Below are 25,548 nucleotides of genomic sequence, written 5' to 3' on the forward strand. Positions count from 1 at the left end.
CAGGCTGACCTGTAATTAATTATTACTTTTTTCCAAATTTGTTCGGGTTGTGCTGAAGACAAGACAAGGGTTGCAATGCTTTTGCCATTTTTTTTCTCTATAAATAAAAAAAAGGAAGGGCGATCATAATACGTGTAAGCAAACTCGCACAATTTGTAAAATAATTTGCCTTAAAAAAATCTTAAAAATAAAATAGTCTCACTTTGTGAAACTTAAATGGCAAAAAAGCTAAATCAGAATTTTTTACACTTTTAAAACTCAAAATATGTTTTCTTTCTGTATACATATATATTTCGTATTTATATTACCTATATTTTTCGTATTTTGAAATTTGAAACATTTTTTTGTGAAATTGATTTTATTTTTAAATATTTTTAGCTATCTAAATTTTATAACTCAAAAGTTTGAGATCTTCAACAATAATTGCAATATCCTATAAGATTCTTAAGAGATAAAGTTAAATCAATATTTATATAAATATTACATTATAATTAAATTGGAATTGTCCCATTAAATTGCTTAATGCAAATACTTATAAGGACCATGTCAAATTATATATACATATACACTAAGGTAGCAAAATTAATTCAAAAATCTTCTAAACTGCCTTAAAAAAATTGCTTGGGCCTGTTTCCAAACAATAATTACGTCTCATGACGTAATTCAAAACAATAATTACGTTTCATGAATTAACGAGTGCGCATATGATTTAAATTGTATTATAAAAAATAATATTAAACTCTTATAATAGTTATTTAATTCTAATCTTACAATAGTGTGATGTTTCCTAAATTTTCTTTTATTACAGTTTCCATTACTACTTGGAAAACTGTTTGTATATTTGCAGTATCTGTTGCAGTAGTAAAATGGGGGCATATAATCCGTCTTGAATTGTGATTTCGTCCTAAAAATTTATTTTGTATAAAGAGGGCTGCTTGATCAATGTTTCTATCTGGTCCTAAAATAAAAAAATTAAAAAAAACCGTTAAATATCACCGTTATTTATAAAATTTTTATTTGAAGATTACCTTTGTATTCTGGAAAAAATATTCTTAAATGCCTTTTTGTTGACATAATTTTTTCTCGAAATAAATCTAATTTATTCAAAAATAATACAAACGATGCGTTTTTGAAGAAAGGATTAATTAAAATTTGTTCAAATAGATTTAAACTTTCCTCCAACCGATTAACACTTGAATCTTCAAGTAAGGTCATATCATATCCGCTTAAAGCAACTACAAAAAGTACTGCTCTTACATCTTCAAAGCAGTATACCCATTTATTTCTTTGAGAACGTTGACCACCAACGTCATACATACTGTAATATTAATAAGTTTCGCTTTAATATGACTTGGCAGCTTAAATTTTTAAATTTGTATTTGCAATTAAATGAACTATTAATTTATCTCATACCTTATTATAGCATCATTCATTCGAAAATTCGTTTCAATAATTCCGTTTGTTCTTACTCTTGCCCTTAAAACATCTGTTGCCGTAGGAATATAGTTTTCTTCCAAAATTCTATCCATATTTTCAAACAAACTAAGATTTAAAAAAAGTTTAAAATTAAAAGTTTAAAATTTTTTCAATAAAACTTTCTTACTAGAGAGCCGAATCATTCAATTCATAATCATATCCACGGGCTACAGCCAACCGAATTCCACGATCCTTCCATAAAAGCTTTAATGCGTTACGAACTTTTCCTATAATTCTAAATTCCATATCAAAACAACTTGGACTTGCTAACACGATTTCAGCGTAACCTTTGTTGATGGCATGCTCTAAATTTATTCGTAGCAAACCCATTCCAGTTAAAACGAATTTCATTGAAGAAAGAAGATTATCAAGTACAGTAGGTCGAAAGGCTGACAATTCACTTTGTGTGAATCCATCGGAATGGATTATTTTCATTTGTTTAACAAGGGTACTTTTACCTATAGGAGAGAAAATATTTATACATATAAGTATGATCAAGTAAAGTATATGTATTAAGCTTGCATTTTCAAAGAAATTTCTGTCAACTCAAAAGAAATAGGATTTCAGAGATACAATTTCATTCAGCGTTAATAAAGTAGTTCAATTGCAACTACCTAACTAACAACCCTATAATAAAACTATGTATAAGTAATAAAACCCAACTAAAATTTTTTTATTCTTCAAATTATTAAAATATTTACACGCTATATATATATATAAATTTGATATTTTTTCGATTCGTAAATCTAAAATATAAATTAAAAAAAAAAATGATTTCCAAATAAATTGTTACTCAATATCTTTTTCTTCGATCCAATTTAAAAATTCGGTTAAGTCGCTTACAGCTATGTTTTTTGCCAATGCTTTTACTCTTAAATTTCGATCTGTTGTCAATAATACAACTTCCGTATGTAAATACGATTTTTCACTACGTTTTATGTAACTTTCTGTAGCTATAGAAAGAGCACTAGCTAAAATTTTATCATCATTTGAGCTACTGTTGTCGTCATTTTCTTCAAATGTAAAAGCTGAAGAATTTTTTAAGATAGAACCACGGCTAGTGCAACAACGAATATTAAAACGATTAAAATTTTTTATGAAATTTAGAGATGCTTCTGATATTCTTGCCACTTCGTCAAAATGATGTATCCGAGAGTTTGCGTTCTTCCATGACATTTCGCGATTAGAATCAATTTTAAAACCTTTCATTAATCCTTCTAATTCGTTAATAACAACCAATGGTACCATTAAAACATATGAATTATGTTTTGTAACTAGATATTCTAATTCGTCTAAAAAATCTATAAAGCAGTTAGTGTCAGGCACTAAATATTTTGGTCTTACTTCCATTACACTTAAACTTCCGGCATCTTCTAACACATTTTTTAACTTTTCTTTGTACAATTCTTGAGCCTTATTTGACCTTTCTAGCATAATTTTTCTATTTTTTAAGTTATTAAACTCGCTAAAATTATCCTGAAAATTTTCACAATGTTCCATAACACTAAAAATTTTTTCTTTCCACGCAGTTTGGGGATCCTCATGTTCGTCGGATTCGTTAAAAGCTTCTTTATCAGAAGAAACATTTCCTAAAATATTTAGACTTTGGTTTTCATTAAATGTTTTCAAGTTTTTAGTAAAAACTAAGTCTCCACTACACGTTTGTTCAACATTTAAAATTGATAAATCATTAGAACAAAGATTATTTACACCAAATTGAAAAAGGTCTCTTATTCGATATAAAACTGCGGAATACTCTTTATCGTCATTTATATTACAGTTAGCTGATTTTGGTAGAATTTTTTTTAACGGTCCAAATCCTAATAAATAAAAATCTTCTTCTAGCAAAGGTGATTTGAGTGACTTTTCCATAAATATAGTTTTAGTTAAGTGTTTAAATATTTTCGCAAGAGATGTCAACAGATTTGCGAAATTCTTCCACGGTGTAATTTGTTGATAATAAATTGGTGATTTACATAAAAAAAGATTTAACGTAAGCCAATTGCACCATATTTTTATCGATTGGAGTAAATCAATAAATTGAACGGGCAAATTATCCACCAACTTGAGTTCGTATTCTTTTGTATAACTACTTCTACAAGTATCACATTCTAAAGATTCATTTGAAGAAATATGATCACAAACGTTTTTAAGCTTTGGCTTTGTATCTTTTCCGATAACCTCGAATTTTTGAGAAAAATTAAAATTTTCCGTACTTTCATTGTTCAGATCTAACATAAACTCCTTCAAGATGTCATTAGCTTTAGTAATAGTTATGCCAAACATTAATAAACCAACAGTATACGCATAATTTTGAACCTGTTGCTCTGTTATAGATATTTGTTGATCCGAGCTTTTCTTTTTACTGTATTCATAAAGAAAAATATTAATTGCAATAATTTCAAGTAACTGCATTCGGGATAATATAGTTGGATGTTGACTTATGACGTTATTAAATTGATAAAGCATGCGAAACATAGCATTTTCAAATGTTTCCATGTTTACGCCAACGTAAATTTTACTTACTACATATAAGTAATTATGAATGAATTCCCTTTTCTGCTCTTTCTTAGACACTCCACCAGAATCACCTAAATCTTCTTGATCGAAATTTAGCAGTTTATTGGGATTATTAAAACTGATTTCATTTATAGAGTGATGTGATTTTTTATCATTCACTAAATCTCCCAGAGATTCTGATTGAAAACGCAATTTTCTTTTTCCATTGGGGTGGATCCAAATTTCTTTACGAAAATTTCTTACAGGATCCTCCCGTTTACTGGAGTCCAGTGTTAAAATTGTATCTTGAATATTTTGAAATTTATTATCGTATTTTTTACGAATTTCGTCTAGTAATATTTTTAAGCTTTCCTTTGCAGAAATAATAGGATTTGACGCCGATAAACTTCTAATATGATAGTAAACGGCATCAAAGTAATTATTAAAACTTAAAGATATGATAGCTAATTGATTATATGGCACTCCATTTTCTAAAAAAAGGAAAAAATATATCAATTTTATTTAAAATTTAGTTATAAAATTAACTTTACCAGGAATCAGCTTTTGTGCTTGAGTGTAGTATTTTTTGGCCTCGTTGAAATTATTAGTTTCTAATATTGCTTGATATCTATGTAAATCTCCAAGATTCAAAAAGAGCTTTTGTATTGAAACTTTTAATAATGAATTAATCTTTTGTTGATACGTATTATTCGATAACAAGAATTCGATTTTAAAAGTGAATTTATTTTCCACAACGGAAATAAAACTTTTATAAAATTTGAAGCCCTCTTCGACAATTTGTAAGGATTTTTTTTTTAAAGATTGAAAATCATTTTTTAATATTTTCTGTTTAAATTTTAAAAATTGCAGCACATTATAAAATAAGGTTTTCCAAAAAAATGAATCCAGATTTTGCTCGCAGTAAAATTTCCAATCATTTTCGAATAAACGTACGGCTATTGTCATTAAAATGCTACGAAATTGATTAAACAAGTTCCACTGTTCCAGGTAGCTTTCGTTAATGACAATTTGGGAAAATCTTTCATACACTTCGCGGAAATTTTTTCCTTTATTATCGTTTTCTAATATATTTTCTGCATGTGTCATCCAATGAATATCGTTTATAGTATTGATTCGTTTTGAATACACTGGTGATTTTTTGATCGTCATATCGATAGAATCATCAGAGTAATCACTTTCTGAAGTTTGCGTCTGTTTTTTTTCTTTTAATACAGAAATAATACCTGGCATTCTCGATTTTGTTGAGTTTTTTGATTTCAGATCTCCGACCATACTTCCGACCAAAGGTACTTGTGAACAAGCAGATGTACTAGATTGATTTTCTAAGCAATTTTCAATATCACACTTAATTTTCGTTTGGATTCTGAGGGGCAAATATTCTACATTCATGTGACTTTCGTCCGTGTATTTACTTTTTGGGCTAGCCATTTTTTACACAATTTTCAAACCCTGGTCCAGACTTATATACTTTATGTTCTTTTGCTGGATTTTGATAGCAGTATAATTGCAAATTGGCTGATCCAACGTACTTCCCTATGTATATGTATTCTCAAAGTTCATATGACGAATTTGTTTACGATATAAAAGTTTTCAAATAAATTTTGCATCTTCATTTGTATACATTGTTATTTTAAAACAGTTTGCTTGATAGCTTTTCAAGCCATTAAAAATTTTGATAATATTTTTTAAATGCTTTCCAATATATATGTATATATAATATGTACTATTTTTTGCGGATTTATTTTACGAATGAAATTATCTGATAACATACATTCCTTAACATATGTCAGAACGTGAAATAATATTTAGACATTTTAATGACAGCTTTCAAATTTGTTCTTAATAATACAGTACCGTACTAAAACTTTAAATCATTGAAAACTGAATAGATAATGGCACTAAAAACAATAAAAACATTTGTTGCTCTTTTAGATTTTTTTTTCAAAGAAACGTGTTCTTGAAATGTGCCTGACAATTTTAAACTAAAATACACTTAATATTGCGATGAGATTTAAAATCTCTTCATGAGACAAAAATTAAAAAAAAAACAATTCTTTAGAATTTTAATTTTTGACAATTAGCTGATTTTTCATTTGCTTTGGTTATGAGAGAAATACAAAAAACAATAAATTTTCAATACCACAATTAGTTAAAAACACTTAATTAAGTATGTCAAAAGTTTTCTATACTTTAAGTTTCAAATAAATGAAACAAAAGAACTTAAATTATTAAAATGATTGATTAGTTAAAATGATTTATTTTTTATGCTTACACAGATAGTTTTGTTAACATTTTATATATGAAAAAAAATCTTAAATTTACTTAGAATATTTGCCTACGAGTATATTTAAAAAAAAAATAAAAACAACAACAAGAAAAAAAAATTTAATCTGAGTTTTTCAAAAAAACAAAGACTAATTTTCAGAAATGTCAATATCTTTTAGAGAACCTTTTTTTGTGAATTTTCTTTATTTATTTACCAGTTAAAATATTTCGATTTTACGTAATATGAATATAAAATATTTATATTACGTAAAATCGAAATAAATTCATAATACGATTCCGTTTCCTATTGCGTTTTATAGATTTATAGCGCTTACAGATTTATAGAAATGATTATAACGAACTTACCACTTTCACCAGCTCCCAATAATAAGATTTTTAAAATTTTTGGTCGTTCTTTCGCCAAAATTTCCAACTGTTTGTCGATTTCATTACTTCGTCGTCTTGCTGCGATTTCTTCTTCTCTTTCCAACGTCAAACAAGCACCCATGTTTTAGTACTATTGTAATCTATCAAATAAGACAAAAACGAATAATTTAGTTAGATAAACGAAATATTTTGTAGTGAAATAGTTTGTAAACTATTGAAATATGATTTTTTTTCTAAATAAAAGCATTATCTAGTTATAGACAAGCCTACCCAATTTTATCATAAAGTGATACGCACTTATTTTCTGTTTGAAAATAATCATACGTGCATGAATGACGTATTGAATAGCTTCGATTTGATTATGTACATATTATAAATTCTGTGAATGCAAAAAACAAACGAAATTTAAAATGTGTGCCATCGCGAAGTTTCTTGTTCCATCAAAAGTTTAAGCCTGTTTGATATTTAGTCATTGAAACGGCATTTGATAAAAGCAACGATTGTCGATTATCTTCGTAATATACAATTATATCAGAATCGCTGAAAAAATTAGAATAAGTACTTCCGTTTTAAATTAAATTTTTGCTGTCAATCTCTGCTAAAATGTTAAATGTGTAAACAATTTATAAACACTTGTTTGGAATACATATACATACGTTATTTTTGGCGATTGGGATTGACTAACGGTGAACATATACATATATGTACTATGTACATAAATATGTATAGCAAAACTTATTACCTACCAAATACTGATTTTTTTCTATTTTACTTCAACAATATTGAAATTAAATTACCTTCATAATAAAAAAGATCAAGCGAAATATGTAATCAAAAGACATATAAAAAAAAAACTATCAATTGGGGATGAAGATACTTTCTTGATACTATCGCATCAAATCACTTATTTACAGTCATATATGTATGTAATATAAAACATAGACCATTTCATTTTTTTTTCAATATAAAAACTCATTCTTATTAAACTCATCCAGTTTAATTTGCCATAATGGCGGTTAGGGTTATTTCGAAGTACCTACCTGACCTAAACTGTAATATTACCCGTTGGTTTTAAAAGTTCAATTTCCATCTTGCGAAGTAATTATAAAAATATTTGAAAGGAAGTGAAAATCCATACAAAAAATTCACATTTTTTTATAAATTCAAAATATGTACATACATATGTATATTAAAAGTCAAAAATTAGCAGTTAAATGTTTTGTTTTATTTTGAAATAGGCATAACATTTTCTGAATTTACACTTTACGTTTTTTCTTGTAGGAATCATACAATAACCACCATCAACACGATTTTAATGAATTAACGTCAATATATTTAGTATGTAGATACATTTATGCAAAAAATATATATTAAATTATAATCAAAAAGCATATTTCGTATTATATAATTAATATCGGTTATTAAACTGTGAATTCATGGCTGATGACATTGCAGAAGAAGCAGCCTGCTGAACATGCCTGTTTGACATGAAATTGTTCGTAAATTCTGCTTGTGCTTTCGCCATACTCGCTCCACTACTTCGGTATATTGCATGTACTTTTGTAATCAACATAACATTTAGTACAGAACATATTGTAAAACATATAGCAATTAAGAGCAATATAATTCCAACAAATATTCCAAAAGCGTCGCCGTTATTCATTTGCTCAAACGCCAAAATGTAACCACAATATCCTAGAGACGGAATCCCGATTGTTTGGAAAATTGTAATAATTGTTTGAAAAAAATATACAAAAAAGAATACCATGAAGTTAAAACTTGAATCACTTTTGAAAGCTTTGTAAACAGGCCGAAACCAACATAAGTATGAAGCAGGTGTAAATAAAAAACAGTAAAATATTGATAAAAGAAATGTTGAAATAGTTTTGTCTCTAAACAAAATTAACAAACCGCCAATAATATTGAGAAACATTGCAAGTGCATAGAACATCCAAGCATAATATAATCTTCTGACTACTTGTTGAAATTCCGATGGTATTTCAACATTGATATCTTGATAAAAACATGGCTTAAAACAACATTTTGCTGGCAGAGGGGGCCAGTTATTTAATTGTTGCATCCCTTCTCGACCTTGCAACTGCTGTTCACGTCGATCTAATTCAGCAGCTTTTCGATCTAATTCTTCTTGACGACGCTGTAGTTCTTCGGTTGATATAGGCGTGTTACCAAATTTTTGTTGCTCTTTGGTGGTTGGTGGTGGTTGCTGTGAAGAAGTGTTGTATGTAGTTGTTGGCATAGTTGCTATAGAATTATTGGTATTATTAGTCTTTTGTTGGACGAATTGATCATGCTCAAATGGATTGTAGTCTTCGATTGAATTTTGTATAGTGTTTGAATTTCTAGTAGCATTTTGTATAACTGGATCAGCAAATGGGTTATCAATTGCAGGATCCTCAAAAGGATTATCGTTGAACTTTGGCATTTTTTACGTAATTTCGAATATAACTCTGATGTTTTCTACTGTGATTTAGTAAAGCGATGAAGTTTTAGATCTCTTTTAAAATATGCAACTTTAAATACAAAATGCAAATGGAAAAACAATTAAAACTTTAAAAAGCATTTATTTGAAAAAATTATCTAAACTCTTATTCGTTTAAAACTTTTTTTAAGCTTTTACAACGATGGAATTTACCGATATCTTTGACTTTTACGTTCCAACGTTTTTCCCTATCTTATCATATTTTTGGTCTTTATTCCGAAATCTTTGTTTTGTTATCAAATATTTTGGCAGTGCTTAATTATTCACACTTACGATAAATTAAAAGATTTTCTTGTAAATTGATTTTTAGCATTGCACCGTTGTTTTAAATCTGAGAGTTAATTGAATTGTAAATTGATTTTTTGTCCTGCACCATTGTTAGCTTTTTCTATTTACTACATATGTACATATATATGTAAATACGATGAAAATATTTTATATTACATAGGAAATTTGGGCTTAGCATTTTTTATATTTTTTCTACTGTTGATTTAATGAATTATGTTATCAGAAATTGATAACAAATTGAAAAAAGTATGTACGTATCTTATTAAACTTACAAATGACTAATAATTCAATTGACGAAAAATTTGCAAGTTCATTAATACTCAAATATTTTTAAATATGCATGGCTCTTTCCACATATCATCGGACTTCCTATCAAAAATGGAAAAAAATTTTTTTTACAGATATATAAACGTTGGTTAATGTTAAAATGATCCTTTAGAATTTAAAACAATTACTTTTCTTTTTACCAACAACACCTAGATAAATTCCAATCCAGTCGGGTGTAAAAGCTTGTAATTTTACGAGTTAGATAAACTTTTATTTTCTCAATAGTTTTTCTTTTACCTGGAATTTATATCAAAATAATTCTGCTTTTTGCCTATCTAATAATAATTTTTATAATGAACCCTTTTTCAAATTATTGCCTAATTTCATTACAAATAATCGCTTTGAAACAAATTTTCTTTTCTTTTAAAACTTATAAGTGACATTTGATATATTTATGTCAACATTTAAGTTTTAGGTGTTGCCAGCGCCAGTATGAAAAACGTATCATTTTCACTTTACATTATGTGAGCCGGAACTTTCGGGAATGCCAAAAAAATTACTTAACTAAAATCGAAAGAAAAAAATGGTTTTGGCATTATCCAATCTAAAAATTTGAATATTATTAAGTATTTAAATTAAAATCCATTTGAAATCAAATATTGAATATTAAAAATTACCGGTTGTCGCCAATAATATTCAATATTTAGTTTATTAATAATATAGTCTCGCTAATATACTTTCAAAAAATCTCACATCAAATCTGATGGCAATAGGCTAATATCTATTATTTGCTTTCGGACAAAGTCTGATGTCAAGCAGAGTTTGCATATATAAATTTCATCAAACGCTGATTAAATCGTAGATTTTTTTTTATATTATTTAAAGATTAACTTAGATTGTACCTCATATACATATAAAAAGTAACTAAGATCATTTACATATAAAAAGTAACTATAGAAATTTAGAACACGTTAGGATATCTTAAGGCAATCAATGTAGCATTTAGATTTCTGTTTTTACTTTAAAATTTAATTTTTGCAGTACTTAGATCATATGTAAGAGTATTTTTTAATTTTATTTTTTGCTTTGTTCACAATGCAACCCCAACAAGGCAGCGCAACGCAGAACAATATTAGCGCAAAGCGGTTTTTATTTGTAGTTCACATGGCTAGTAACAAAGATTTACATTTCAAAGCCACATTAAAGTAGCTTTCAATTTCAGCTTGCCCTTATGGTGCGTTGTAATCTCGTATTGTGAATGCATACACAGCTACAATCACAATATGAATAAAAAAAAATTGACAGTTAAATTAATGAACAGAATTAACTTAATAGATATGTATGTAGCATGTCCATTACGTAAAGAAGTTTTACACATCAAATAAATTTCGATGATTAAATTTGACAACCATGAAATTAGATGAGAAATTCTGTTTACACATGAAACTTTTTTTGAGTAAATATGCTGTCAAATTAATTTTTTTTTTTCACATCGAAGTATACCTATAAAAAATAAATTTTAAAATACTAAACTTTGCTGACCACAATAAACAGCTAATCAAATCGCACATAACGAGCAAAATTAATTCTTGGCATTTTATATTTATATTTCTGTCAAAAAAGTTTGATAAGAATTGGACCATATTTTTCTCGTTCGATTTTGATTTGATTGGACGATTATACATTAAATGTTTATTAAATTTCTATCCAATTAAATGAAATTGTCAAAGTGTTACTTGATGTGTAAACGCTACCTAGTTAGTTCAGCTTTTTAAGAGAAAAAAGTTGCATGAAGAGAAAGGCAAATTGAAATGTGAAATCCCAATACAAAATACACCAGCTCCTCGCAAAACCAACGATTAACGAGCCACTAAAACTAGCTTAACCCATATACAAAATTGAAATGGCTGGAAAGTTCGTTAATCTTCCTTTATTGAAGTAATTGCACGTAATTATTTTTTCTAAACCTGAGTAAAAGTTGAAAAAATTCAACCTTTAGCTGAAGGCTAACGCGAATCAGTTTAATCAAAAGATCAAAAATCAAAAAATAAAAAAAATAGTTCTTCATTATACACACAAACATATTAATAATATTTTGTGTATTAAAAAGTATTAAAAATTTTTTGCCACAAAAATAACCAATTTTCCCAAAAATAATAATTTTTCATGGACAAACTTTAAATATATGTATTAACTAATTAAAAAATTAATAACTCAAACTTTCAAACTGATTTCTAAAACAAACCTGAAGAATACATTTACAACATAACACTCAAAAATCTAGAAATCTGGAAAAGCAATTGCACAAAATAAATGAATTGTTGCCGTACAAGTGATAGCAATTAGTTGCTGAATGAGCTATTTAAAAGCTGCACTACACTGGAACGTAATTCAAGTAATATTTCTTAGAAATTTTATAAGATGCTCGTGTTTTTGGAATTTATATCGTCTTTATTTTCGAGAGTTTGATACATTGAACTTCAGTTTCTATATTATTTGGACTTAACTTCTGAGAAAACAGACAGTGTGCATGATATTTAGTTTCTCTTTCTACCATAATACAATCAAATTTCTGTTTTTTATTGTTTTTGTGTTGTAAACAATTAAACATTACAATACAATATACATACAAATAAAAATATCCGACATGATCCTTTTTTTAATGATCATTTATCCTATTTCAACTAGCTTAGTTTTCACTTAAATTATTAAAATATTGGTTTTTGAACAGTAATACTTGCCATTAATATAATAACAACTTATGCAGATTTTATTTAAATCTAATTGTATTTAAATTTAATTATGAGTCCTTTCATTGCCACTTATTGCACATCGCGATTTTATATTAAAACAATTTTGAATCACATCATAATTTTTCGCATCTTAAATGTTTTTTAAAAAATGTTTTCAAACAAAATGCACACTCTTATTTTATTAAAAGATCTAAATTTATTTAAATAATCAAAACAAAATTCGAAAGGATTTTTTAAATTCGCCTTTGTTTTTATTTTCTTTGTTTCGCATACAAAACTAGGCTTTGACAATTATAAAATGTTATGGATCAACGCCAGGGTTGTCACGAATTTATCAAAACGATATTTTCTTTTAGTACTGTACTTATTGGTGGTATACATAGTATTTCAATTTGTGATCTCTTCATGAAACAAATTTAAATTTTAACAAATTTAACTTTTAGACTTATTATCTTAAAAGTAACCTTGAGGCTTATAATGTATTAATGAACATTCGCGCTTTTATTCTATTTGTATAAAAGAATGGTAAACTTTACCATAATTTTTTTATTGGAGTGTGCTCAGCTTTATAAAATAACGGATTGAAAAAGCAGGTGATTTCCAGATATTAAAATTTAACTGAATTAATTTTTAATTATTGTTTTGCAAAAGGACCGTTTGATTAATTTATTATTGAATATGAACTAAAAAATATATAAAAAGTTATCCAATTTGAAGCTTGAATTTTATAGCAATTTTTATGAAACTACTTTAGATTTTTTTTACGCTTGCAAGTTGATTAACGTATTTCCTGTATTCTCGGTCTTAATTTTCCTAAACATACAAATCGGCAAAAAGCACGAAGTAATCAGATATCAAGAAATTTATTTTTACACAAAAGCAAAGTATTACATTCAAGCTGCAACTGTTTGCATTCAAGTTACAACATCATCACTTATACCCAATTTGTGAGTTCCACTAAATTTAAAATTGAATCTCACTTCTTAAATATAAAATTTGTTTCGGACACTTAAAATGTGAATACGGTCACTTGAAATATGAATTCTCTTTTAGAAAAGTTGAACTTTACACATCAATATTTTTTTCTAATATTGCACGTATTGAAAGTTTCAGACCTCCGATTGGTATAACATTTTTTGCCCCAAAATTATTGTGAAAAAGAATTTATGCGTGAGCAGTAATTTAGTTGATTTAAAACTGTAAATATTAAAACAATGTTAAGCTGGCGGCAGACTTTTTTTAAATATTTTTTTTGTTATAATATCAGAGTATTTAATTTTAGCATAGTTAACTTTGTAAAAAGTAATAAGCTTTGTCCAAATATGTTAAAAAATTACAAGGTGTTTTTTTTTCTTCAAGAATTATTGTTGAATATTTTGACAAATCGTGCTAATTTTAACATATACTTCAACGTTGTCAAAATATACGTTCTTTCATTTCACTTGTGTGTAAGTGTAATAAACTTTTATTTAAGAGTGTATTCCCTTATTAGTTGGAAAGTATGATTAACGGAACAAAAAATCAGCAATTAGAATTTAATTTAGTTGTCTTTTAATTTTTATCTCGTGAAGACACATAATATTGCATTCATATACCTAACAATTGAGGAGTTATTATTTTCACTAGTGCCTTTATTTTTATATATTGTTAAAAAAGCTTTTTTTTATTGGTGATGCTACTTCAGTTTAGTAAAAATGGCAACACACATTTTATTACAATTTTTTACTTGCAAATAACCATTTCGCCCATTTCTAAAATAGTTTGTATTCTAGTACATTTATATAAGAAAGTTGCATTGCAGTCTTGGTATAGCTAAGTAAAAAGTTAATTTCGTAAAACCTTAGAAAGAAAAAAAAATAATTGGAAAAAAAATTATCCTGCAAAATGTCTTTATTCGGTTCATTGCTTGGTGATTGTGATGATGATTTATTTTTCGGGTACGTAAAAAGATAGCCTTAAGCACTATATCTAAAAAAGAATGGTGTACATATAACCAATTAAGATTCCTGATTACCAGAAGTTTCGATCACATTGAAAAATCGATTATTTAAGAATTATGTTTTGTTTTTGTACAGGTTTAATTAATTTACTTTTTTTATTCATAGTCAACATATGCGACAAATGAACAGTTTGATGGGTTCATTAATGCCAGATCCTTTTAATATGCTGACGCCTTTTGATAATTTTGGATCTAACACAATGAGGGCTCCTATGGGTGGGTTATTTGGATTTCCAGGAATACCAAATTTGAATAGATTACTTAGTGGAGGTTGGTTAAATTTATTGGTATGATTAATAATAACTTATATTCATTTTGGAAATTTTGGTAGACATTCCTGAGAATAATGGCGCGTCATATTGTTCTAGTAGTGTCATTCAAATGACTTCCGGGCCAGATGGGCGTCCCCAAGTTTATCAAGCAACAAGTACATCAAAAACTGGGCCAGGAGGAGTTCGGGAAACAAGAAAAACAGTACAAGACTCGCGCACGGGATTGAAAAAAATGGCTATTGGACATCATATAGGTGAAAGAGCCCATATAATTGAAAGGGAGCAAAATGTCAGATCCGGTGAACAAGAAGAACGACAAGAATTCATTAACTTAGATGAAGAAGAGGCTGAAACTTTTGATAGAGAATTTACTAACAAGGCCCGTGGAAATAGATCTATTGAAATAACTGCAGGACCTGATGTGCATAGACATTATGGTCCATCAAATCATCAAAGACAATTACTTGCGTTGCCAGCTCCTCCAACATCATCTCAAAGGTAAGATATTATATGTGATAAAATTATGCAAGACCAAAATATCATTCAAACGTTAAAATATTTAATGATCTTTTAAAGTTTATTTTTTTAAATCTGAAATAATTCATGAACAAATTTTATGAAATTTTGAAATGAAATATTAGGAACCTCCTCAAAATCTGAAAGTTGAGTAATATGATAAGATTTTTATAGGCTATATCTAATTATTATATAGCATGTGTTTTTCTTCAATAAACATATTTCTTTTATATATGCATGCACAATGTTTAAGGGAAATGATAATATACTTATAATAATTTACTAAATAATACAATAAATTAATGCAAACTTAATTTTTAAATACATACATAGTTATATTTCTGTTACAAGCAACTTTAAAAGGTCATTTAGCATTTTGACAATGTAAATTAAGTTTTAAAATGAAAGCAAAATTCAACCGGTTACAAAATTGTTTCGTCCTATAACACCTAAACTCTAAAATGTTCAATCATACATTTGTGTATTTAGATGATTGTATAATTATTAACTTAAAAACAGAATCTTTTTTTTTCAAAAACTTTTTATTTGCAGATATAATAGATATAATTTTTAACAAATATATTGAAGAGGTAATGCAAGTAAATTTTTTTAAATTTAATTTGAAGTTATTCAATCATTTTAATTTATAGCTATGTTTATTCATTGAACGTTTTATCAATATCTTAAAATAGTAAAATTTCATAAATTTTTTTCATTAAATGTTTTAGAATTTTTGCTTGCAACGTTAAATTACACAAAGTGCTTAAGAAGATTTTATTCCTTTAATACATTTTGATTTCTTAAGTGTCACTCTTGTCTCAATAAATATTATAATCGTTCAATATATTTATGTATTTATAAAAGCATTTCTATTATAAAATTCAATTTTTGCCTGGTTCTAAGGAATCAAGATTTTTGAATCCAAGAAAAAAGTATCAAAAATTAAATAAACTGAAAATATGCTAACTTCATGGAAAGTTTTACTAAAACTAATTTAATTTTTCTAAAATTGAAAGACATTAAACAAAAGATTAACTCAAAAGGGTATTATGGAATTTTTAAAAATAGGATACCGAATTAAATTGAGGAGCAGTTGGTTGGGTTTCTTTTTCTCTAATTTCAATTCGTTAAGATTATTTTGTAAGTACTTAATTGCACTTTTCTTTATAAAGTAAATAAATATTATTTTCGATCCAATAAAAAGTGCCAAAAAAAATTGTTTCTTTTAGAAAGCTTATTTTTTTATCAAGTATTAAACGAAAAATAACTTTAATTTTTCCTTAGAGTATTGTATGGATTATCTTAGCTAAAAGATTTATTCTTTTTTGATTTTTAAGTGATTTAAAAGGTTAAGTTAATACAATTTCTTGGATTCAAATAATTTTTTCGGTATTCTTTCTTAGTACTTTACAATCATCTGTTTAAGGTTTATTGAATAGTATCTAGGTTTATTTCTTTGTATAAACTATCTCGGGTTTTTTTTATTTATTTTTTTTGTATCGTTATTTCTTTAAAATTACGAAATTTTGCAAACTAACTATAGAAAACTACAATTTTAATTCTAAGATAATAAAATACTTAAAAACTCAATATGAATTTTTTAAATAAGAAAAAATTATTTAAAACTTAGCTCCGCTGCAAAAAATACAAGTACTTCTTCGGATACTAGTGATACTTCTATCAATGCTACCAATTCTACGACTACTGCAATCAATAGTAAGATAACTTCGGATAACAAGTCTACGACATCGTCATTTTCATCTCCTTTGTCAAGTTCTGCGCAAAGACGTCAATTATTATCCTCGAGAAATGTATCAAAGGTCAGTTCTCGTAGACCATTGCGTACCCCAAGCTCATCGCCATTAGCTTCGAATACGCCATCTTCAGCAAGGTTTGTTACAAATTTAACAAGTTATACAATGTAATATAATATTATATAATTGATTATAACTTTTTTAAAAACAATTAAATTGAATTTCACAAATAATCATAAACATAAGTAAATACAACAACTTTGTTCCTTTCTTCAATTAAATATGATTTGTTGGTTTTTCTGCAAAAACAGAAGAAATAATTCATAATGATGCTAAAATACAAAGCAGGAATCGAATATAATCATCATAAAAATGAACATTCGTTCTATAATGAAATATTTCGGTCTTCTTGTATTTCAATATCAAAATAGCAATTATTATAATCGTTAAACAACATTAAAATAGTACGAAGAACAGCTTATGTAAACTTTATTTTATAGTTAACAGATTTTTTTATGATTTGCTATATTATATAAAAATTAATATATATTTATATATATTACATAAAAATAAAGAGTAAAATAAATTTTGTGTGCCTATAAAATAAAATGGAACGTATAAATCCGATATACATAGGAATTATTTATTTAAATTTTAATAATTTTATTTAAAAATACCTATGTAATTATAAATTTCATTTTCGTTAGTTGTACTTAGTAATAATACCGTTAGGGCTTCAACAAAAAAAATTGTTAATGTTTGGATAGTAAAATATATTTTCCCATCGCTTATAAAAAAACTTAATTTTTTTACCAAGTATACGCCAAAATTCATGTTGTCTTTTATTGTATATGCACTTACAGAAAATATAATGGACAAAATTGAAAAATATTAAATGAACTGGAGAATAGAATTCCAAAAAACTATTCCAATACTGTACTTATTGTAAAATAACATTTCCACGTGTTTTTCGGTACCACTATCGAAAAACATGTATAATGTACAAATTCAAAAGAAAGTTAATTAGGTTGAGTATTCAAAAAAAAAAAACTTTCTGTTACAAAAACACAATACCTTGAGATAATTTATTCATTTTATGACATCATGTGAATTTTTAAAATTTGTTTTATAGTAAAATTTGTCGTGATTCTCCTATTCAGTGAAAAAGTGTGCTGGACAATATTTGTAATTTGTAGTTTAATTTTTTCTAACAAATTTTTATAAAAACGTGTTTCATATTTTTCCTTTACTTCTTATAAAAATATCTCCTGCAAATTGTTTTAGTGTCGAGCTTCTTTTTTTTGCATAATTTTTGCATAAATATTATTAAATATAAATCTACTTGAATTTCTACATTTTTCAAATTAATTTTTTTTATGAATTTTGGCTCATGTTAATATTTTTAGGGACCTTTAAATTAAGTTCTTAATCGAATTTCAATTTATAAAAATTTTTACTTCAAGAAATTTAATTGTTATTTTGAAGCAAATTTTTAAATTATAATTATAACTTTATTTAATAATCGTAAATTCTTCGCGATTTTCAGTTGCATATTTACCTTTACATTTAACAAGATAGCACTTCGAATTATAAAGTATATTAGAGTATGCATGTAAATATAAATTTATAACAGCGTATTTTATATATGTATATATATATATGTAATATGTATATTATGATACATTCTTATTTTTACAGAGATTGGCGTTTGTATAATCCCAGATTTTATCGTCCTATTTCTTCTTAAATTCTAAAAAGAAATAGAAAAAAAATATTTTCATTTTTCGATCGATTTTTTTCGATAATAGTGACATAAAAAATTTTTGCAGATTTCTCTTTTATACCGTAAGATAAACTAGTCATAATTAAGCATAAACTAAACCAGCCTAAAAAAAACTTTGACAATATTTTTCCTTTTTATTTGAAATAATTTTTGGAATTGTTTCACTATCATAATTTCCTTTTTATTACCATATTTCATAAATCATAATAACGATTGCAAAAAAAAAAATGCTTTTTCCCATGCTTATTATGTAATGAATTTATCCATACTTCTTTTGATCTAATATACTTGCAACTTCATTTTATTATCATTATATTGAGTGCCTCTAGTGTTTTACTAACAGATCGCACAATATACTTGAAAAATCTTTCTAAAAACATTATTAAGCTAAACTTATTTAAAATTTTAACTTTTTCGCAGTTTTTGCATTTTCTTGCAAAACTGCTATCCTACAATTCTTTAGAATGAAATTTAAAAGTTTACTATTATTAAAGTTAAGATTTAATTTTAATATATATTTTATAATACACTGCAATTCGAACACAATTAATTTGTGTTCAATGTAAAAAATTTGGGATGATGAATAAAATTTTCTTAATTTCATATAATACGAGTATATCAAAAAATATATACATACATAATTATATATGTCCAAAAGTATATCAAAAATTATGATAATAAGTCTTTATTCTTATAAATTTTCGTTGACTATTTCGATTGTAAATTGTTTTTAGAAATAACTACCAAGTGACTGTTTATATGAAGCAATGGTCTACCGAAAATAAATTTTAATTCAAACATATATATATATATAATCTGTTCAAGAAATATAGAAATTGTAATATTCGTAACTTATATATACCATGTATGCTTGATTCGTCACAAAACTTTCTGTATATTCAAAAAATGTTTTTACTTTAGAAGAAAGCTTACTTATAGCCTTATTTTGGATCTCAAATTTTCAGACACCATATAAAGTCACTTTCAAATCAGTTTTATATATTTTGGATTTGATGTTGTAAAGAATGTTTTCATGTAATATATTTATATTAAAATATTGAAAATGAAAAAAATTTGAAAATGATCAAAACTTAGATTTGAATACTAATCTTTTAACAGGGAATGTCGTTTGTGAGATTGTTGGGAAAGTACTTTAAATCGTAAATGCCTAAATTCTTAAATGTAGAATATAAATTGAACTCAAAAAATAATATAGCGTGCAAAATACCTAAATTTTTATTGAAGATTTATAATCCCCCCAAATAAATATTAAACAAATTTGTAATTTAATCAGTTTAATTTTTTATAGTATCAGCATCTGAATCAACTTCGATTTCGGACTGTGTCCACAACAAAAGTTCCTTTAATTTTATTCATGAGAATTTTAAAATTAATTTTTGTGAAAATTTTATGAGCTGGCGGGAGTGGAAGCCAGGATATAAAAAACTTTTTTTGGATTTTATTTAAATATATGAAAAATTAAATAAAATATAATTAAAAATTATTTTCAAATATGATATGTTTGGACGATTTGGTAGAGATATTGCACGTGGTTAATTTTTAAAACATTTATTTTAAAATATATAATTATAAAAAAAAAAAATTGATTCAATTTTCAAGTTTTGTATAGATTTAAAATAATAAATAAAAAAAACCTACTTTAAACATATATTTTAAAAATAAGTAATATTATATTCCAGTTTTTACATTTCCAAAAGCATGATTGCATTAATATGATGAACTCCATAACCCAACTCCGTTATTCCAATTTTCATTAGAAAGAGATTTAAATTTTATTTGAAATTTTTAACGTAAAATGTTTTTTTTTAATATTTTTTTTTAATATTTTTTTTTCATTGAATTGCATTAGTTGAATGCTTAAAATATTTGCAAACTATATTCCTTTCTATTATTATTGTAGGTATGTATTTGAAGAGACACACTGTTGTTAAAATTTGAAGTGGTCATCAGTCTGGTCAATGTGGTTTCAACTGTATTTTAAGTTTCTACTTAGAGGGTTACTGATTAAGAATACTTGTCTGTTTAATTAGATAGTATTTCAACATTCAAGAGTGAGGGGATATGCAAATTTAAAAATAAAAAAATCAAAATAAAAGGACACGATTAACACTTTCTTTAATAAGATAATAATTTGAAGTAGCCAAGAAATAAGGGTTTTCGTTATTTTATTCTATTATTACTTATTTTTTAGGTTAGTTAATTAATATGACCCTAATTAATTCTATATAATTAGTGAATTTTATGAATTGCGCTTAATTTTATTAATTTTATGCCGACTCCGTACTTTTACAAAAAACTTTAATTCTCCTGAATTGAGTTCTGTTGAGCGAAATATTTGCAGTCTTCACGCTTAGCGAAATATTTTTTCAATTATTATGAAAATTTCGCTAATTTTTGATTAAATTTTAAGAAATTGAAATTTAATTTGAAACGATGACTTCTTAGTCTTTATAAAATAAAAACAAAATGAATGTATTGGTAATTCTCAAACAAGCATTCCTGAAAAATTCATTTTATATTTTAAGCATCCGAAAATTTTGAACAATGTACATAAAAAAAAAATTTTTTTTTTCATATAACCCTTTTCACTTTTTGTTGAAATCCATAATTTTGTGCTGCATTGACGTTGCGTTATTTAACATATTAAATATATAAGCAGCTTCATTAATTTTAGATTCCTGACATTGATTTCTCTTACTTTCAGATTATATTGCAAATTACTTTAAAGTAAAATAAATTTACGTAGACAGACATTATTAGCAAATGTAATAACATGCTTCTAATTTAGGATTTTGTTTTCAATAATTTCGATATCATCGCATTACTTTTGATCTTAATTAAAATACTTTCAATAAGGTTTTTTAATTAAATACTCTTGTTTTCAATTTCTCATTTCTACTTGTATTTTTATTCTTGTGTTTAAAAATTAAATTATACTTTAATATTTTTTTTTGTATTATTCTTGGATAAATGTATTTATGAAAGACTATTTTTATGTTTTTTTATTTTTAGTGTACATCCACATCCATATAATACTTCAGCAGCAAGAAGAAATTATCGAATAAAAAATCATAACAAAAACTCCAATCATAACAGTGGTGGCGCTAGTGACAACCAAAATCTTAATTAAGTTAATCGTATTATTTTGAGTATTTTTGTTTGTTTACACATTATTATAAATTCAATATTTTTCTATTCCCATAAAAGACAAAAGAAAAATGGAATATGTTTTTATATGTAGTCGTCGATCAGAAAATAGTCTGGCACTGATGTAATGCATATTGTATAATGTTCTTAATTGTGTTTATCTAAGCATATTTTACAACAGTATCTGAAATATGCGTCACATCAACGTCTGATTACTTTTGGATTAAAATAATATTTGATGAAATTACAGATAAATTGTCGCTTCTGATCACTGATTTTCTAAGTATTCTGATTATATTGTACTTTCAGATATTGAAAAATAAGATTTTTGATTAACCATTCAGTGCTTTATGAAACAGTTAAGGAAATCATTAGTACTACAATTACATTTTTTCTTAATTTTCATTGCGAGAATATTTTATTGAAATTTCTAGTGCTTTATGAAATGAATATAATTTAAAAAATTTTATGTTTTACTTAATTTTTTTTTTTCTAAATATTGAATTCTTAATTAGAAATATTATTATGTGTAGTTTGAACATTTTATTTTTTATATTATAATTAAGCACTTTATTTATAAGAACAGGACGAAGTTAATTATCCGGAAATTTCAGATGATATTCAGAAATAAGAATTTCGGAAAATATAAAAATGTGAATTCAAAATTTTTAATATAATTTTTATATTATTATAACTATTAAATTCATATTCTTATAACTTTAGAAATTAAGATGAAAATATTGTTTTACTTGAAGGATTAAATAACATTTTAAAAATGATATTAAATGTGCGTAAATTTGAAAATAGAAATTTATAGTAATGTTTTTTCTTCTGTACCTTAGGATTGCGATTACAAATTAAATAGAGACTAAATTAATTATAGATATTAATAACAAATTATTTGAAATTTTTTTCTTTTAGTTTATTTTTAGAAACCATTTTGAGTTTAGTTAATTTCATTTGTTTTTCTCGTTCTCGCATATATTTTTGGATTTCTAAGTAACATTTTAAATTATTCTAGTAAAATTTGTTGATAATTTTCATATACATATGCCAAATTTTCGAAATATGAATATAAAAAATTTTTCAATACAATTATTATAAAAATTAAACAGAATATCCAATTCAAACTATTAAACATTTATCTGCAAAAATTAATTATGTAATTATGTAATATAATAAAAATTTGAACTTAAAATCGAAGAAAGTGAACATTAAACTGTACAAACATTTAATGTAGATATTTGAATAAATGGAGATAGAACTAAAATGTTTTTATTATTCATTATATGTATAATATTATATTATATCATTGCAGTTAATAATAAAAATTAATAACTAATATGAAAAAAATGCTGATCGGGTAAAACACCTGTCTTTATTTGATCTAAATATAAATCAGCTTTATACTGAGCACAAAAAAATCCGTGCACTAAGGTTAGAGGAGTAAAAAGTAATGCCATTTACAATGTAACTAAAAGTAAGTATGATCTCTAAGTCACTAAATTAAGCGGTTCAGCGTACTAAGTGCATTATGATAGTTGCAGAAGTGTATACAAACCGTTATAATGTAACTTAAAAATTCTTGCAGATAGATTCTGGCAGTTTGATTGACTTAATGTCATACACCTTTCAGGCCACCACACTGAAATTATTTTTCCAAGCGTTCCGAAGTAACAAAATTTACAAAAACAATGCTTAAGGTTTACATGTTAATGTGGGGAAAGGTCGGATGTATTAAAATTTCCAATTAATGTTTTTTTTAATCCATTTTAATCCATTTAAAATTTGAATAACGAATTCGAAAATTGATTAATATTCAAATAACATTTAGATTCAGCAGAATTAACAACATTAGCTAATATATACCCAAATAAGTTCCAGTGCCTCCTTCGATTTTCATATAAATTTGGAAATAATTCTTGGTCAGAGAGTAAGAGCTGAGTAACATGATAGATACATATACTTATGTTTATATTGGCTTTAGTATTATTTTCAAAAAATTGTATTTTTAGCCAAGGTGCCGTAAATATACCGTAAATTAATTAATTAAAAAATATTAATATTAAAAATTACAAAAAATTCAGTGAGAAAAAAAATTAAGAAAATCAATAAAAATTTAAAAATTATGCAAATTTTGTCTTTTTGTTTCTGACTAATGAAAATGCTTACAGTGTAAATTTATCTACATACATATTTAAATTGTTTAATACACAACAGATACAATATAAATATTAGATTCTTTAATATATTTTTGTAATATACATATGTTTGCGCGTACGTATTTTTAAAAAATTGAAAAAATCAAATAACATCAGGGTTTTTGTACATAAAAATTAAAATACCAATGTACATACATGCATAAATTATTTAAAATTAAATTGCATTTTTATCTCTTATCTTATTCCTAGGTTTATTATTGCATATTGCAGGGAGCTAATAATTTTTAATTTTAGAAATACTTTATAAAAAAAATCTTAAAAAGTAAAAAGAATTTTTACGTAATATTTATACGAAAAAATTAATTGAAAATAAAAGTAATTTTTCTTTATGCAAAAATCTATTTATATTAAGTAAAACAATTCGAAAATACAAAGCGAGAGAATATTTAAAATTTTCAACTAACATCAGAATATTTTTATCGTAAACTTGAATCATATTTATAAATGGTAGGTTTTATAAACGTAAGAACTTTAATAAAAAAAAATCATAAGTTTGGTTTTAATAATTAATTTAAGGGCTATTTGTTAAATGGGTGAGATATTTAGAAATTGTGTTAATAATTGTGTCTGTCGATGATGACGGTTCATGATATTTTGCCGAAAAATTATTGTTTTCACATTATTAAATTTAGTTATCGCTTATTATCGTACCGTTTTATCGAATATCAAGAGTTTTTTTTTCTGTCTTCTATATTGTATTTTGAAAATATATCAAAAAATTTTATTTAGATTTGAAATGCATTTAGATAATCTAAATTTTTTTTACAAAACTGGAAGCAAATAGGATTAAAAAAGCAACCTTATATACATGTATATATATGTATGTACATACATACTTACATATGTTTTTATAACCTCAAATGATATGAAGAATCTCTAATTATTTTTCTTTGAATTTATTACTTCTTTTGATGCATTTGTGGTTTCTTGATTGTTAAAATAAAATTTTATGTGCATATAATTTTTTTTTTTTTATCCTGCTATTTTTTTAATTACTATTTTAGAAATTATTCTTTGTATTAGGAATTTTAATTGAAATTGTTTATTTATTTTATAAATTTTGAAAAAAAATTTAACACTTGACAGTAAATTCAAGTAAAATATGTTTTTTGGTTTTTTTTTTACATCTATCGTTTTCATCGTCTACCGGTGATAAATACGATAATAAAGTAATATTGTGATAACATTAATGCTATCCACATTTTTAATATTTTAAATATTTTAATTTTCTATTTATGCTTTAATTTTTCAGAATTTTACAGTTTGAATATTGTATAATAATTTTTAAATGAAAACATATACAAATATAATATATACATCATATATAACCACTCATACCAAAGATTTTTATAATCAACATTATTGTGTTAGAAGAGAA

General features: G+C 25.4%; 4 protein-coding genes across 6 annotated transcripts; 1 reads left to right on the forward strand and 3 right to left on the reverse strand.

The window, feature by feature from the left end:
* Positions 1–449: 449 nt before the first annotated feature.
* On the reverse strand, positions 450–12,669 carry LOC129606296 (guanine nucleotide-binding protein G(o) subunit alpha-like). Its single transcript, XM_055516543.1, has 6 exons — positions 12,445–12,669; positions 6,628–6,788; positions 1,604–1,934; positions 1,414–1,542; positions 1,029–1,318; positions 450–958 (listed from the first exon to the last, which is right to left on the reverse strand). The coding sequence occupies exons 2-6, from the start codon at positions 6,767–6,769 to the stop codon at positions 768–770; spliced, it is 1,083 nt and encodes a 360-aa protein (XP_055372518.1). The 5' UTR covers positions 6,770–6,788; positions 12,445–12,669; the 3' UTR covers positions 450–767.
* LOC129606295 (telomerase-binding protein EST1A) lies at positions 2,132–5,726 on the reverse strand. Its single transcript, XM_055516542.1, has 2 exons — positions 4,527–5,726; positions 2,132–4,466 (listed from the first exon to the last, which is right to left on the reverse strand). The coding sequence occupies exons 1-2, from the start codon at positions 5,422–5,424 to the stop codon at positions 2,266–2,268; spliced, it is 3,099 nt and encodes a 1,032-aa protein (XP_055372517.1). The 5' UTR covers positions 5,425–5,726; the 3' UTR covers positions 2,132–2,265.
* LOC129606297 (secretory carrier-associated membrane protein 5) lies at positions 7,852–10,136 on the reverse strand. Its single transcript, XM_055516544.1, has 2 exons — positions 10,001–10,136; positions 7,852–9,179 (listed from the first exon to the last, which is right to left on the reverse strand). The coding sequence occupies exon 2, from the start codon at positions 9,089–9,091 to the stop codon at positions 8,057–8,059; it is 1,035 nt and encodes a 344-aa protein (XP_055372519.1). The 5' UTR covers positions 9,092–9,179; positions 10,001–10,136; the 3' UTR covers positions 7,852–8,056.
* Positions 12,670–14,236: 1,567 nt separating the features above from the next.
* Positions 14,237–23,218, forward strand: LOC129606172 (myeloid leukemia factor). Of its 3 annotated transcripts, none has more exons than XM_055516305.1 (5): positions 14,237–14,393; positions 14,562–14,725; positions 14,787–15,225; positions 16,874–17,134; positions 21,814–23,218. In XM_055516305.1, the coding sequence occupies exons 1-5, from the start codon at positions 14,341–14,343 to the stop codon at positions 21,929–21,931; spliced, it is 1,035 nt and encodes a 344-aa protein (XP_055372280.1). In that variant the 5' UTR covers positions 14,237–14,340; the 3' UTR covers positions 21,932–23,218. The 3 variants fall into 3 exon arrangements, with proteins under 3 accessions (XP_055372280.1, XP_055372281.1, XP_055372282.1); XM_055516306.1 differs by lacking the exon at positions 21,814–23,218 and adding an exon at positions 18,696–18,839; XM_055516307.1 differs by lacking the exon at positions 16,874–17,134.
* Positions 23,219–25,548: the final 2,330 nt, after the last annotated feature.

This window comes from Condylostylus longicornis, unplaced genomic scaffold (assembly GCF_029603195.1).
Source record: "Condylostylus longicornis isolate FDR11 unplaced genomic scaffold, ASM2960319v2 ptg000018l, whole genome shotgun sequence".
In the NCBI taxonomy this organism is placed as follows: domain Eukaryota; kingdom Metazoa; phylum Arthropoda; class Insecta; order Diptera; family Dolichopodidae; genus Condylostylus; species Condylostylus longicornis.